The sequence below is a fragment of the Carassius gibelio genome, chromosome A25 (genome assembly GCF_023724105.1).
Source record: "Carassius gibelio isolate Cgi1373 ecotype wild population from Czech Republic chromosome A25, carGib1.2-hapl.c, whole genome shotgun sequence".
Classification (NCBI taxonomy): Eukaryota; Metazoa; Chordata; class Actinopteri; order Cypriniformes; family Cyprinidae; genus Carassius; species Carassius gibelio.
Window position 1 is genome coordinate 9670554 of NC_068395.1, and position 15975 is coordinate 9686528.

Here is a 15975-nt window from a genome sequence, read left to right on the forward strand (position 1 = left end):
TACGAGTCCATGTAATAAAACTGACCAGTCCAAAAGGTTAGAGGACAGGGCTGGTGGCTATTGACCCCAACCAAAAAGGTCACATGCAGTCACTGGCAGCTAAGTGAAAGTAGCTAAACATACAACAACTCAGCAAATGCTTTTGTCTCTATGTCTTTTTTTCCACTGCTTTATCCCTTTATCCCAAACACGTTTTGGAGGCAAAGCACAACCAGTCGAACATTCTGCCAGGGAGGTACAGAAAAGGTAGCGGTGGTCTGTATGGAAAGCATCAAAGGGGAATGCTTCACTCCCAGCTGAAGACTCGCAGACAGCAGGTGGAGTCTGCAGGCATCGATGAGGTCATTGAGGCCAACAATTTTCACATGGGCTTGTTTTACAGTGTTTACCAGAGTCAAATACTCCCTAGTGCTAGCACCCACATGCCACATGCACACATTTTTAAAAATAACGTTTCTTTATTGTACAATGAAGAACCTTTAATGTCCATGACACATAAATACGTATAGTGGAAAAAGATTTAGCATTATTAAAATGTTCTTTACACATTAAGTTTAAGAACTCTTCATTTGGTTCTTTACAGAGCCAAAAGCAGTTCGTCAGTGGCATTACTGCAAAAACCCCTTTCAGAAACTTTATTTTTAAGAGTGATCACTGTGAACCCTCAGCTAAGATGGACAATGGTGGCATCTCCCCAAAACTATATTTGTCCTATATCTACGATTGAGCTCTATTGTTTGGGCTTTACTCTATACTTCAGGAATGTTTTCATCAGCAAACCCCAGAGCCAGTTCCACCCGGCCCCTCTCATCGGCACAGAGTCGCACCGTCCAGGAATGTCATACAGTATCTCTGCATCCTCAGAATCAGAAAAAAGTGTGTCATCGAAAATCATGATTACAGACACAAGTGACACAGGAACATGTCCAGCCACAAACGTTTCTATGGCACTGAATCTACATACTGGGGTTGCACAAGTGTCTGTAAACTGACTACCCATTTGTGACCTAGTTTCAAGCCTTACGTGAGAGAAATATCAACATCAGAAGAAAAACTCATTCACACTGCTGACACAGACATTCATTTGTTTGAGACACTGCCCTCTGCTGTACAAAAGCAGCAGCTCATAGGTGACAAAAACAAATTGGATTTTGCAAAGCACGAAACAATTATAATGCTTTCACATACATTCAATCTTATATTGACTTGCATACAAAAGTACCAAAGTTTTATATACACAAATTCTTCAAATTCTTTCATGCACCAGACAAGACAAAAAATTATGCAAGCGCTTCAGTTCTTACAGTGATAAAAGAAAAGAAAAAAGAAAGACATGCATGCTTTATTGAGAACTATCCTGCAATCGACATCCTCTTGCTGTGAAGGCAGGTGTCACTGGTTCTGTTAAAATAAACATATGACATAATATATTTATTAAAATAACCACAAAAAAACTCATTCATATATAGACATGTTATATCTATACCTGGATCTATTATACAAACCCGATTCCAAAAAAGTTGGGACACTGTACAAACTGTGAGTAAAAAAGGAATGGAATGATTTACAAATCTCATAAACTTATATTTTATCCACAATAGAATATAGATAACATATCAAATGTTGAAAGTGAGACATTTTGAAATGTCATACCAAATTTTGGCTCATTTTGTTGGGTTGGGACAGGTAGCAATAAGAGGCCAGAAAAGTTAAATGTTTAATTTTAAACAATTTAATTATTTTTTTTAAATTTAATATGTACATATAAGGAACAGCTGGAGGACCAATTTGCAATTTATTAGGTCAATTGGCAACATGCTTGGGTATAAAAAGAGCCTCAGAAGTGTCTCAGAAGTCAAGATGGGCAGAGGATCACCAATTCCCCCAATAAAAAATTGCAAAGAGTTTGAAGTTATCATCATCTACAGTGAATAATATCATCCACAGATTCAGAGAATCTGGAACAATCTCTGTAAGTAAGGGTCAAGGCCAAAAAACCATACTGAATGCCTGTGATCTTCGGGCCCTAGACGGCACTGCATCACATACAGGAATGCTACTGTAATGGAAATCACAACATGGGCTCAGGAATACTTCCAGAAAACATTGTTGGTGAACACAATCCACCGTGCCATTCACCGTTGGTGGCTAAAACTCTATAGGTCAAAAAAGAAGCCATATCTAAACATGATCCAGAAGCGCAGCTGTTTTCTCTGGGCCAAGGCTCATTTAAAATCGATTGTGGCAAAGTGGAAAACTGTTCTGTGGACAGGCAAATCAAAATGTGAAGTTTTTTTTTTTTTAACTTGGAAGCCATATCATCCAGACTAAAGAGGACAAGGACAACCCAAGTTGATATCAGCGCTCAGTTCAGAAGCCTGCATCTCTGATGGTATGAGGTTGCATGAGTGCATGTGGCATGGGCAGCTTACACATCTGGAAAGGCACCATCAATGCTGAAAGGTATATCCAAGTTCTAGAACAACATATGCTCCCATCCAGACGTCTTCTCTTTCAGGAAAGACCTTACATTTTCCAACATTACAATGCCAGAACACATACTGCATCAATTACAACATCATGGCTGAGTAGAAGAAGGATCCGGGTACTGAAATGGCCAGCCTGCAGTCCAGGTCTTTCACCCATAGAAAATATTTGGTGCATCATAAAGAGGAAGATGAGACAAAGAAGACCTAAGACAGTTGAGCAACTAGAAGCTTGTGTTAGACAAGAATGGGACATGTTTGTAGTTTGCAGTATAACAGTTTGCAGACTGTTATAAAAAGAAGAAGGGATGCCACACAGATGTAAACATGGCCTTGTCCCAACTTTTTTGAGATGTGTTGATAACATGGAATTAAAAATATTTTTTTTCCTTTAAAATTATACATTTTCTCAGTTTAAACATTTGATATGTCATCTATGTTGTATTCTGAATAAAATATTGAGATTTGAAACTTCCATATCATTACATTCTGTTTTTATTCACAATTTGTACAGTGTCCCAATTGTTTTGTTATCGGTTTGTTTTTTCTAACGAAAGTGTGTCATGTTTGCTTATTCAAAAGTCACTGATTTGATGCTAGATGTTTTGGGTGGTTGCCAGGTTATTGTAAAATGCTAAGGTGTTCTCAGTTTTAATCATGTTGTTATGCGGTTGTAAAAGTAAAAATGTAAAAAAAATAAAAAGACAACTAAAAAAAACATTTAAAAGTGAAAGTATAAAAATAAAAGGTAATTCAACATATTAATAAATACTATAATAGTATATAGGAAATACAAAACCAACCCTCATCTGAGTTAGTTTTAGCATGTTGTTATGGTATTCTTTGTGGTTGCTAGGGTTTCCTGGATGGTTGCTAGGTGGTTACATACTAGCCCAAGTCTCTCATAAAGTAACTATGGGGTTTTTATGCTCAAGGTCAAAAGTAAATCTGATTGTTTAGAAAGGTAACAGCACACTTCAACTCAACATTCCTCAAAAGTTTAGGCATGAGCATTATATTTAAAAAGCACCGCTACTAATAGTTCAAATGTGGCTTATAATAGCACTGTGGAGTATAGATCAAGTTACACAAAATCACAAATAAAATACCTGACTTTTAATATTTACATACTAATATGCATTTGCAATTTTACTTTGAAATATATTCATTTGTAAGTGGAACTAGAGACCTTTGTTGGCTATAAAAGTAATCAAACTGTATCTAAAGTAAAAGGAATTCATACTGCATGTACAGTAAATATTGTGCATGTGTGTGTCATGTCCGATCACGTCAGAAATGCCAAGAATCATGTGCAACCATTGATTGTAATCGTAAATAGAATAGAACTAGAATGCTAAGGACACCATTATATATCTATTAGATCTTCTTGGTTTACATACCATCCTCAGACATCTGAGTTTCGTCCATGGTGTTCTCCTCTTGTCCCCATCTATGAAACAAGAAACAAATCAAAATCAAAACAAGCCATTCAGACCATCAGGAAAATCTGACATTAGCAACTGGAGTCTAAAAACTGGTATCTCAGAGATTTTCATCGTTTTTCACAACACGTCCACGCCCGATTCATTTCTAAAGCTTTTATGCAGGTTTGGAACTGGTATGTCTACTATTTATGTTGAAACCTACTGTTCATATTACTTCCATCTATAATTTGCTTTTAATTATGACTTTTATTTTCAGTGAAAAGGTGTTGTTAAATCAGGGATAACTGTTTTGAAAATTATATATACATTTTTTGTCATGGACTCTTTAATCTCAAACACAATGTGTACTATTACCAACAACAATCTTGACTTTTCCCTCTAGCCAGCGGCAACAGGTGTGTCAAACCACTGTCGGTTTACCTTTTATTGTCATTCTACCAAACAAGACAGCCGCCAGGATCCCCGTCAGAATAATGAGAGCAGGAAATAAAACCTTCTCAATGTCCTGACTTCTCTCCGGGGCATGACACCAACTTGCTGTGTGATTAAAAAACAAAATTCATATCTTAATAGATTGAGTAAACTGGTTATACAGTACAACTGAAAGTGAAACCCATCACAAGTGTGGCATTACCAACTACATTTTATTAACTTGACATTGCTTTAGATGTTTTCAAAATAGTATAGTTCTTTCAGTACAAAACACTACAATGCAAGTATTTATCCTTATTGTGTTCACAATTGGTGTTAACTAAGTACAAAGTATCTTTAAAAAACACTAACTTTTTATTAGCGTGACACTAGCGCTGTTTTTTAAAAAAGTGTAGCTTTTCTGATATAAAGCTACAAAATCCTACATTGCTATTTTGTAATCATATATTGTGGCCAAAATGAAAGTGTGAGTAGCTGAAGACAATATGCTGTTTTCAAAGTATAGATTTCCCAATAATAGCTGTATGGGTGATGCTTCTAACTCTAACGCTACATTTACATGAACATTTTTTATGCCACAAATTATAATGTATTATAATGTATTTAACTACTTTTTAGTAGCTTTACCCTTTACCTAAATTAATCCTTTTGAAAATTAACCATGGTTTTGTAACAGTAAAAGTGCAGTAACCATGTTTTTTGGCATATTAATTACCATATATATAACCGCGGTTTAACTACAAAAGCCATGGTTAAACTTGTGACACTGCCACAGTAAAGCTGCCGCTTTGGAGGTACAAAGGGAAGGGGACCAGAGGTCGTTTTACATCCATTCAAACAAAACAGGCTTTGGTCTCCTTCCCTGTGTACCGCCAAAGCAGCAGCATTAGCATTAACCATTACACTTTTTACCTCCGAGGAGGCAAAGGGAGGCATGTGCGGGGTCTCCTCAAAATACTGAATAAGAAATTTTTTTTTTTTACAAAAATAAAACAATGCCACTATTACAAACTTTAACATTAAAAGTCATGCTACAGCCACTGCATAAGGCCTTTCAAGGATTTTATGATTGCCATGCCACGGCCACGGTGGATGTTTACAATCTCTATGCCTTTCATGTTACTGCCACTGAGACTTTTCATAGTTATTCTGCCTGTTCTGTCACAGCCAGGTGGTCTGTCCATGTCTCTGATCTGCCATGGCCTCCTGACCTTCTGGCATCACGTTGGTCACCACTGTGGTGGTAATCTGCTTCATGGTTGCTCAACGGTCCAGGTCCTCCATTGCTCCATGTTCTAAGCCCACCACTGCTACATGGTTCAGGCCTGTCTCTTCTCCACTGCCCATATCTGCCATTGCCGCAGGTCCAACACTGCACCATGGCCCTTTGCTCCAAAATCAAGGCCTGCTACTGCTCCAAGGCCTAGGTCAGCAATTGCTTCATGGTCCAGGGCCCGCCTCTGCTCCATGGGCCAGGTCCACCATCCACCAAGGTCTTGCCCTCTGCTCCACGATCTATGATCTCAGTCACTGCTCCACTAGTCTCGTGTAGCCAGACCTTCAGACTGATGGCTGAAGGTCTGGAATTCATGGTAGCTTTCATTGGCCAAGGCCCACCCATGAAGCCGTTTGACTGACATGTCAAATAACCAATCACAGTTTGTTTCATTCAGCACCACACTTCGGGGCATGGAATATTTCACATACTTTTGAAACTCCAGCGTTTACTTGATCCTGATAAGTGCTCGTCGTCACAGTTGTAAACACTTCGGGTTTCTTCTTCTGTGAGAGGGTTTGGGGTCACGGCATTTTTGTTTCCAGGTGGAATGTTACAGAACACTACACACCTGTAGAATTAAACTAATGCTTACAGCGTCCCAAATACAAATAATTTGTATATATATATTTTTGTCTGGCTATGTGGGATTTCAGTATGAAGTTATAGGTTAGTATTATAATTTTTTGGCAGTATTATATCATATTGTGAGTTTATATTAGCACCTTTTGTTGTTTTCTCGTGGTATCTGATAGTGCTTTTGGACACGGAAGCGGAGACACGTGACGTCAGACTTCACAAGCAGATAGTTGAAGTATTAGTAGCTGTATCACAGGTGAAGGTAACTTACATACTAACTTTTCATAAGTGGGACTAGTAGCTAAATAAGAAGTTTGTAATGTACCGTAGCTACATTTAACTGTTTTTAAAAGTTTACCTGTAGATTAGCTTAACTAAATTATGGGCCGTGGTGGAACTATTAGGGGGACTCTAGCTTTACGTCATTTATAAACTTTTTTATTTCTTGTATTAAAACAATACATTCAATAATAAGACACAATCAGGAAAAATTTGTAACCAATGACATAAAAGCAGTATCAACAAAATTAATCCTTGTGCATTGCAGAAGAACGCCAAAGTGGCATTTAGGTTTATTTACAGGCTGTTTAACAAGGCTCAGGGATGGCATAACTCAGCAAATCTGGTGTTTGAGCAGTTAGTGGATTTTGAACTTAAACGCCTCTGATTAGACACTGTGTTCAAGAATTCAACAGATATGTCTGTGACGGGCATCATCATGCTCATTGCTGCAAGAACATATTGTAAACAGAAACCCATGATACAGAGTGCATTTGCAAATTCTGTTTCACCAATATGCTATTATTGGTTTCAGCTGAGGGTGCACACAGAAGTGAGGTAGATTGTGATACTGTTTTCACTCTATACGTATCTCGTAAATGGAAATGCAAGATCTTTTCGGGCTAGAGGACACTATATTTAGATGGAATTAGCATGAAAATCTAGATCATTTGAGATACACTAACACAGCTTTACCCATGTCAAACTTTCTGTTATTGCACCTGATAAAATAAGATGTCCATATTTCCTGCAAAAATCACGGGTTATCCCAGATAATTAACCTGAAGCAGTCTTCTTTTACAATCTGTGCTGTAAGGAGTAGAACGCACACCGACAGAGAAGAGTTGGCTGCAGTCTGCAGGTATTGTGGCCCATCACAAAAGCTGACATTGAACAGTCAACCATAGTCAAAAATATTCGCCTATTTTGTATTATATATTGCACTATGTTATGTGTGGAACTCTGATTGCTTTCGTATGCTATTGATATATACACAAATCCCTTTCATTTCCCAAAAAAAACTAACCAGTTGAAACTGTAATGCCCCCCCCCCCCACCCGCATACCCCATTTTTAGCCCTAAAGTAGCCTCTGCAAAGATCTTATCACCTTTACGTATGTACTTACAACACTGCAAGTCGCACTGAAGTACAGGGACTGAAAAGCGCACATCTACCCTCTGGACCTACAAACATGAAAACACAAGACCATCCACATCAATAATTACCACTGACATAAATCCAACAAGATTAGACAGCACTGTTACTGTCACTCCTTTGTTGCCATACCTTGATGCAGACACACACTTCGCACGCACTTTTAGGCAAGTTGAAAACTGTGGGCTTCATTTTGTCCTAGAAAACAAAGAAGACCTGGCATGACATCAAACAAGCTTAAACAAGACTGCTTCAGTGTTTTGAGGTTTTCTTTTTCGCATATCATCAGGCATGAACCAGGTGACATTTTTTAGTTTGAAAAGACAATTGCCCTCTTCATTGTTTACTAAGATGAATAAGAGTGTACAGAGGAAACCATGAAAAAAAAACCATCCGTATGACATCATGTACATTTGCTCTGAACTGATCCTACAGGCAGATTACCTGCTCGATGTTCCTTACCACTGAAAGGGTTTGGAATTGGTTTCCTTCGATTTGTTTACACTGAGAGGAGGGATTCATCTCACAGACAGAAATGGAGAAGCTGGCTTTGACCCATGTTGAAATCTCTGCCGACTGCTGACCATCTTTGGATGTAATCTTTGCTGTCCAGACTTGTCAGATCAAAGGATATTTAGAATCATACAGTGTGTAACATAAACATCTGTGAAAGGTATTGTGCCGAAATACCTGAGAAATTCCCTTTGGCAAAAGGGCACTTTATCCATTCCCCCACTTCAGTGGTAAACTACAATAAAGAAAAAGTCATTACAATGAATTCCCAACCAACCCAAAAAGCTGTTTTTTGTCAATGACATCATTCATTTAAAGGAACAATTCCCTCAAATTTTTAAATTGTGAATTAATTAATGAAGCCAATAATGAAGCCATTTGATCGTTTTTGTTTAGTTTGTATGGTCCTCTAATTATAGCTCAAGAACAATTAGGATATCATGCATGAGTCATAAGGACTACTTCTATTGTTCTTTTTATTATTTTTGAAATGTGACAGTTCCAGTCCCCATCCACTTTCATTGTATTGAATAAAGCAGCTAGGACATTTTACTACGTCTCTCCAAAAAGTCCTGGTTTGGAACCTCATGAGGGTTAATAATGTTAATAATGACAAAATAATGACAAAATCTTGGAAAATTAATTTTGGGGTGAAAGCAAATATGCAATACAAAACATTAAACCTTCGTGCAAAGCATTGGGTGTGGATCCACGGAGGAGAACATCACCTGAGGTGAAACAGTTAAAAAAAAAAGATGTAAGGTTTCCTTATGATCAGCGGCTATTACTGCACATGTAATAAAAAGGTACAACTGAACATACTTTTTGCCCCTCCGAATAAAAAGCATTTCCAAGGTCTTGGCAGCTTTTTCCTCCATCAGCATGGCACAGAGATACTGACACTTTGACAGGACACAGCGGCTCCCATATCAACTCTTCCTTATTGAGGTCAAAAGTTATCCCAGACCACAGTTCTTCGAAATCTGTTGCAGAACACAATGAGGGTATTTTAAATTAAAATGTAAGGACAAAACCATTTAAACATTCATCAAGATATCTTCTTTTGTGTTCAACAAAGTAAAAACCGCCGCAGCAACTGAAACAAGATTGAGACTTATGTGACGGTGAATTATTGATTTAAATGTATTAGCTTCATGTATGAGACCCTTGGCAAGCAAGTAATTTGGAATGCTATGCAACAGGAAATTGGTACTCCCTTTACAAATCCGACAAGTGCTAACTAGTACAAAAAAATCAGATTCAATACAAGCAAATGTAAATAAGCAAACCAATCCAAGGAAGTTTTTTTGTTCATCAGTTCGGCTCTTGAGGTGGGTCTGAAGATTAACTTAGAAGTTGCCACTCATTTTAAACCTTTATGTTCCCTCACAAAGCATATTTACAGTGGAAATCGAGAACCTGAAAACATCTAAGACTTTTGTTTTTAACACAGCAACTTTTACTCACTGTTTTTAAATGGACACACTTGAACTCTCCGTGCATCTACTCTAGCAGGCCAACCCTGAAATAAAAGACAAAATCAACAGTTCCTTTAACTGTCGGATTCATGTTCAAAACCGAATTTTCCGTAAAATAAAGCTTTCATACCTCAATGCACAAACAGGGCAATGGTTTGGCATAATGAAGCGCTATGCTACTCTCTAGATATTGTGGTTTTATCTGTAACACATGCAAAACACAAGGGTAAAATGAAATGATGTAAATTCTTCTAGGAAATAAAAGGAAATGTGTGTGCCGTTCTTACCGTTCTCTGTGCCCCTTCCCCTGCACAGATGACATTGCGTTTATGGCAGAGCCTGAGGTTGTAATCTGTGTTCTCAGGAGCATCAGTTACTTTCACTGTTAACATATTCCTAGCTTTATTTACAGTGTACGCCAGCTTCCCAGCTACAACAAAACGACAATACAGTTACAGATTTACATACTAATACATACTAATTAGTGCTGTCAAAATTAGCGCGTTAACGCATTCGATTAATTTGAAATATTTAACGCGTTAAAATAAAATAACGCAATTAACGCGGTTGCAGTTTTTTTTATTTCCAGTTGTGGCCTATGTGTGTTCAACGTGCAAAGAAATATGGATAAGACCAAGGAAGGACTTTTAGGCGGAAAGTTTCAGTATTAAACTCTGCCGGATTACTCTTCAGTCTGCCACAAGAAACATTATGACTGTATGACTGTAACAGTGCGTAAATCAGACCTTTCTGTAACGCTAACGTTAATAAGCTTAAACGAAAATAAAGAAATAATTGTGTAGCGGAGTATTTTTTGTACACAGTGCGGCGAACTGTCAATCACTCCTGTACGCGTGCATCACTGTCCTCCTCAGCTGCAGCAACTTGCGCTCTCTCTCTTCATCAAGCTTTAAAACAAAAAGGGGACAAAAAGATCATATTGTCTTTGTGCATAGGCTATAGATTAATTAGATAAATGAATATCTAAATTTGTGCCTTGCCGTCTACGGTATTTTTTTAGAACTTAGAAAAAAGATGCTGCAGCCAATGAACAGCGAGCGGGGGCTGCAGGACGACTCAATCTCCGCAGACAGTTTTTAATGTTTATCAGACAATAAATACTCAAGATTTTGCTTTAGTATAACTCACAACGAGTTTCACACACCTTCTCCGGCCACGTTGAGTTGTTGACACTTAACAGTGGGAAAAGCGACACATGCGCTATTCACTTGTATTATTTAAGGGTGAATGGGTAATGTAGTTTCTGCTCTGGGTGGGATGAATTAGGAAGCTTGCATTGTGAAGGGCGCTCTGAAAATCGGCAGAGCAGGTAAAAGATTAAAACCTCTATTAAAACAGATGTCCAAATGAGCGTACCGGTACGCTACAAGCACGTTCTGGGCGCACGGAGAGGTGGCGGTATGCTCAAGAGCTATATTTGGAAGTGGCGGTACCGGTGCATACTGGCCCACTTAAAGCACTGGCAATGACTATACTTTGGAATTTTTTTGCAGTCCACTTAGAATTCAACATGGAAATCATTTTTGTTTTTTATTGGCATTGATTGTTTTGAAATTCAAATGGTACTTACATGCCTGTGTTTTTATTTCTGTAATAAATATGGCTTTCAAGCCAACAGTTAATTTGGAGGATATTGATGGTTTATTGCAGGTATGTTGTTTACATGAGAAAATCTGTGTTACAAGTTAAACAAAAATTCCAATAAACAATCATATTTTGAATTTAAATAGTTTCTTTGTCTTGAGTTTACATTAATTATTTACATTTTACATTTACATATCCAAAAAGTTTCAGTCTTTTAATTGCGATTAATCGCGATTAATCGCGATTAATTTTAAAAAATTGTGCGATTAATTAGTTAATTTTTTTTAATCGATTGACAGCACTAATACTAATATATCTCTGTGTGTGTGTGTGTGTGTGAGTGTCTATCTATGTCTATCTTTCACTGTCTGTCTATCTATCTATCTATCTATCTATCTATCTATCTATCTATCTATCTGTCTGTCTGTCTGTCTATGAATGTAGTGACATCATGATAATGAAACTTACTGATGCACTCTGTAATTTCATCTCTGATACCTTCGTGACTGCATTCTGGCATTAAAAAAAGAAAAGGGCATTAGATGTTAATGTTATTCATGTCATGCGTGACTACATTGTATATAAACATTATTTATAGACTGCTGAAAAAGACAACACTGATACCAGGAACAAGGTGTCTCTGTGTCCAAATAGCCTTACAGTAGCCGGGGATCGTTTTGAGAGTCACAAAAACAAGCTGTCCAGGTCTAACAGGAACACATTTAAACTGCACATCAACCTAGAAGCAGAAAAAAAGAATACAACATCTTACAATCATTCAAGGAAAGAAATTATAGTTTTGGTGGTACAATGATATGTCGTTTATAAATTTCTCAGTTGTAATGTTAGAAATCTATTTGCATAGTGTAACCATCAAATAAGCATCATATGTTCATACTGTACCTGTTTTCCTGTGGCTTTTCCTTTGCCAACAGGTCCAAAAGTATAAATCTGGCAATGTCCTATCATCCCTGCAGAGTCGGCACACACTGAAACCCCGCGAATATCACCTGGAAAAACAGTCAAAACTTTCAAAGAACAAAAAAAAAAATCTTCTTTCATCCATTTAAAGCTGCGGTAGGTAACTTTTGACGCTCTAGCGTTTAATAAACAGAACTGCTTGCGTCTTGTGGAAAAACATCGTAGCCGGATCTACTTCTCTCTGTTTATGTCTATGAAGAATCACAAAGGTACTGGGTTACTCCGCCGTGGTACCCCCGAAGCAATCTAAAATAGTCCGAATATAAACACTTATTATAGGTGTACCCTAGTGATTCAGGACAAGCTAAAAACACGGTTTGGAAAATGAATTCATGGTGTACTCGCTTATTATATACTTTTTTCTACATTTTGAACACAAACAAAGTTACGGACCGCAGCTCTGATTGGTTGTTTTTTACCGGGAGCGGATGACTTTCTGCAAATGGCAATAGGACCACTGGGGGGAGCCAGAGGAGCTTGATTTTTTTCACAGATTATCTGTCTCATATTCTACTGTCAGGACATAATGACAGGTTTAACAAATATGTAAAACATATATATTTTTACAAAAGTTACCTACTGCAGCTTTAATAGTTGGTGCAAAGAGGTGACATAACTTTTGCAGTTTCTCATTTAATAAACATTTCAGGTTAAATCAACAAGATAGTAATTATTAAGGTATATTGTGTTTAGTTATAGAGTATTTAATCAATAACTTTTTGTTTTGAAAGCTGTCGTTTTAAAAAGATCCAGTGATGTAGGAATGACTCGGTAGTTTTACCAATGTGATTACAAAACATTCTAACAGAGATTGTTGAAGTTTTTCAGGATTGCTGCGCCAGACAATAAGACACAGTCCACTGAACACACATTGAACATAGGGGGTAAGTTGTCACAGTACAAGCATTGAACTAATTGTAAAATATACAAATATTTTCCAAAAATGTGGTATTTTACAGAAAACATATTACATTAAAAGTATTTAATTCATACAATGTGACCAGAATAATACACACCTGTAACATTCACTGATGCTGCGATTCTGAGCTGGAGTGAACATTTCCTCCCCTCACACGCTAACACATTAGACAACGTCACATTATTGAACACGCCGCTGCTAACAGCCTGATTCCTGCAGTGAAATGCTGACAGTGGAGCTATAAGATATAAAATATGTCAGGATCATTGATTATTGCATATACAGAAAGACAGACAAACAGAAAGACAGACAGACAGACAGATATAGATAGATAGATAGATAGATAGATAGATAGATAGATAGATAGATAGATAGATAGATAGATAGATAGATAGATAGATAGATACTTACAGTAAGCTCTGGGTTTACACTGTAGACCCTGTATGTAGAGATAAAAACAAATAATATTTTAAGCACTATGCCTAATCAAATTACTTAAATTACTTTCCTATTTATGCATGGCCCAGAACTGCTTTATCATTTAACAGGAAATGTTACTGTACTGTAAAGATAGTAAAACAAGGGGTTTCCCGCTCATGCCTTAGAAAGTTCCTGGTTGGAGCCAATATAACAAGTGTATCCTCCTCATATCTATTTACGATAATCAACAGAATACACAAAGATTAACTTTGCCTATGTCTGATGTCCAAGATAAGTGAGAGTGGCTTATCTGTGTATGTATACCTGCTTCTATAAGACTGAGATGAATGCTTTTTTAACATATCTTATAACTCACTGGGTTTGATTGTTACTACTGATATCGTATGACTCATAATTTACACCCACTCAACCTGCCACTGCTTTTCTGGCACAACACAGAAATAGCTCATATAAATAAACACTGCCTTGATTAAGTTAAATATTAATAATTGCTATTGCCATTTGGCAAATTTCGTTCAATTTAATTTAACTGCCTTTTAAAAGTTAAATGTCTCCCACCTGGCAAGCTAGATATAATTCCAGTATATTATTGTTAAACTTTTGATAATTAAATTATGACTGCAGCAATGTTTTAATGAAGTAATGCCAAGGTGATATCAAGTTTTGAGAGAGAGAGAGAGAGAGAGAGAGAGAAAATACCTTACTAAATTAATCATTTACAAAACAATCATTTAAAAAAAAAAAAAACTTCTGAACAACAGATTATATTTATTTTTAGACTACATAAAAATCTAACTGACAAACCTCAGAACAACTCCAAGCACAGTCCTGGTTCCTCTCAATGCTGTCCATATGGACCTTGTGGCTCTGGAGGATGAGAAGCAGAAGAAGCTGAAGATATTTCATGTTTGGTCAGATTTGACACACGCTGACGTTCCTGTACAAACTTGGCTTTGTTGCTGTGAATGACTTGCTGTCACAGTATGCAGCACTTTGAATATCAAATGGGAATTGACATAATAGAGGGAAATTGCTCCCGCCCACTTAAACCCAGATAAAGAGAGAGAAAAAAGAAAAACGTAGTGCAGCTTCCAAAGCTCATCTCTCTCTCTCTCTCTCTCTCTCTCTCTCTCTCTCTCTCTCTCTCTCTCTCTCTCTCTCTCTCTTTCTCTCTCTCTGTCACCGAATGTTATACTCATCACGGCAGTTCAGGAAAATCATAGCACTTAACGACCCAAACACCCTAAATGTCCATAACTGCGCTCTCTTTGGCATTTACTAGCTCATAACTCTAGATTAAAGTTTTATACAGGCGCTTGAAATAAAGTTTTATTTGTGCATAAATGTACATGTAGAAATATTTGCCGCTAGATGGAGACAAATAGCAACAGCAAACAGGGCTCAGTAAACAAGCGTGAATTAAAATTTTGATTTCCACAAAAAAATACCAGTTACATAATTATAGCTTTTTTTTTCTTTGCTCTCACAGGTCTTTGTCACTTTCTTATGCGAGACGTTGCATATTGCCAAAAAGCACTAAACAAAAGCAACATGAATCTGGAGACACTGGTGTCAAGTTTCAAGAATTACAAACAAAAACCGACCAGTCAGTCAGATGAGAAACACTTTAATAATAATAATAATTGTTAAATTATTTATATGCTATATGCCAATGTAAGGGGATGACTATATCCTACTCAAATTATTTGCTGTCGACCATCCTGAAAAAAAAAACAAATATTATACATCATTATAATATATTTTTTATTTATTATAATAATAGTAGTAGTAGTAACTTTATTTTTATTTTTTTATCAATTATTATAAACCGTAATTATTACTTACTAAGAACACTTATTATTTTTTGTATTATTATGTTATATGCTAGATAGTGCAAGAGGTTATTATACGAGATAGTGTCGGTTCAAATTACTTGTCGAGTTTCATGAAAAATGAATAAATAATGGAAATTGCTATATAGATTTTTAATTATATGAAATACTGTTGGTTCCTGCTCAAATTATTTAATCGACCGTGCTGTAAATAATAAATAGTAAGGATAATTCTAATATTGTTTTCACATTTACTCTTCTTTTTCTGCTTTTTCTTAGTATTAATATTAATACCATAAAAAAAGATGACGCGCATGTGCTTATGAAACAAAACCAACAGCATCCCATGTAGATACTGATCAGCCCTTACACTCTCTGTCTGGCCCCTCATACATAATTTTTTGGCGGGCGTTGTTTTGTCGTCTCTCCCCTGTTTTCAGTGCTCCTCTCTCCACCTCCTCTTTGTTGTTCCTCTCCTCCAGCCTCCGCTGCGCGCACACGCACACGCGCTCTCTCTGGATCAGCTGCGCGCTCGTGCTCGCAGTAGTCCGTG

The 15975-nt window shown here is 37.0% G+C and overlaps 1 protein-coding gene across 2 annotated transcripts; it reads right to left on the reverse strand.

The window, feature by feature from the left end:
* Positions 1 to 1185: 1185 nt before the first annotated feature.
* On the reverse strand, positions 1186 to 15921 carry LOC127946748 (putative interleukin-17 receptor E-like). 2 transcript variants are annotated; one of them, XM_052543485.1, is made up of 19 exons: positions 15793 to 15921; positions 14395 to 14457; positions 13561 to 13588; positions 13247 to 13387; positions 12153 to 12259; positions 11874 to 11988; positions 11718 to 11762; positions 9932 to 10074; positions 9775 to 9846; positions 9634 to 9688; positions 8989 to 9149; positions 8850 to 8894; positions 8344 to 8401; positions 8116 to 8267; positions 7786 to 7851; positions 7625 to 7682; positions 4352 to 4468; positions 3887 to 3936; positions 1186 to 1401 (listed from the first exon to the last, which is right to left on the reverse strand). In XM_052543485.1, exons 1-19 carry the CDS (start codon positions 15811 to 15813, stop codon positions 1393 to 1395), a joined length of 1506 nt encoding a protein of 501 aa, XP_052399445.1. In that variant the 5' UTR covers positions 15814 to 15921; the 3' UTR covers positions 1186 to 1392. The 2 variants fall into 2 exon arrangements, with proteins under 2 accessions (XP_052399445.1, XP_052399444.1); XM_052543484.1 differs by lacking the exon at positions 15793 to 15921 and having other exon boundaries at positions 14395 to 14657.
* Positions 15922 to 15975: the final 54 nt, after the last annotated feature.

What these genes read in the sequence shown, in the direction of transcription:
- LOC127946748 (XM_052543484.1), bottom strand. Translation starts at nt 14,496, where the DNA reads ATGAAATATCTTCAGCTTCTTCTGCTTCTCATCCTCCAGAGCCACAAG. An exon ending in TGAAATTACAGAGTGCATCA is followed by an intron (nt 10,075 to 11,717) that starts GTAAGTTTCATT and finishes GTTTTGTTGTAG; the next exon opens with CTGGGAAGCTGGCGTACACT. An exon ending in TGCCAAAGGGAATTTCTCAG is followed by an intron (nt 8,268 to 8,343) that starts GTATTTCGGCAC and finishes TGATCTGACAAG; the next exon opens with TCTGGACAGCAAAGATTACA.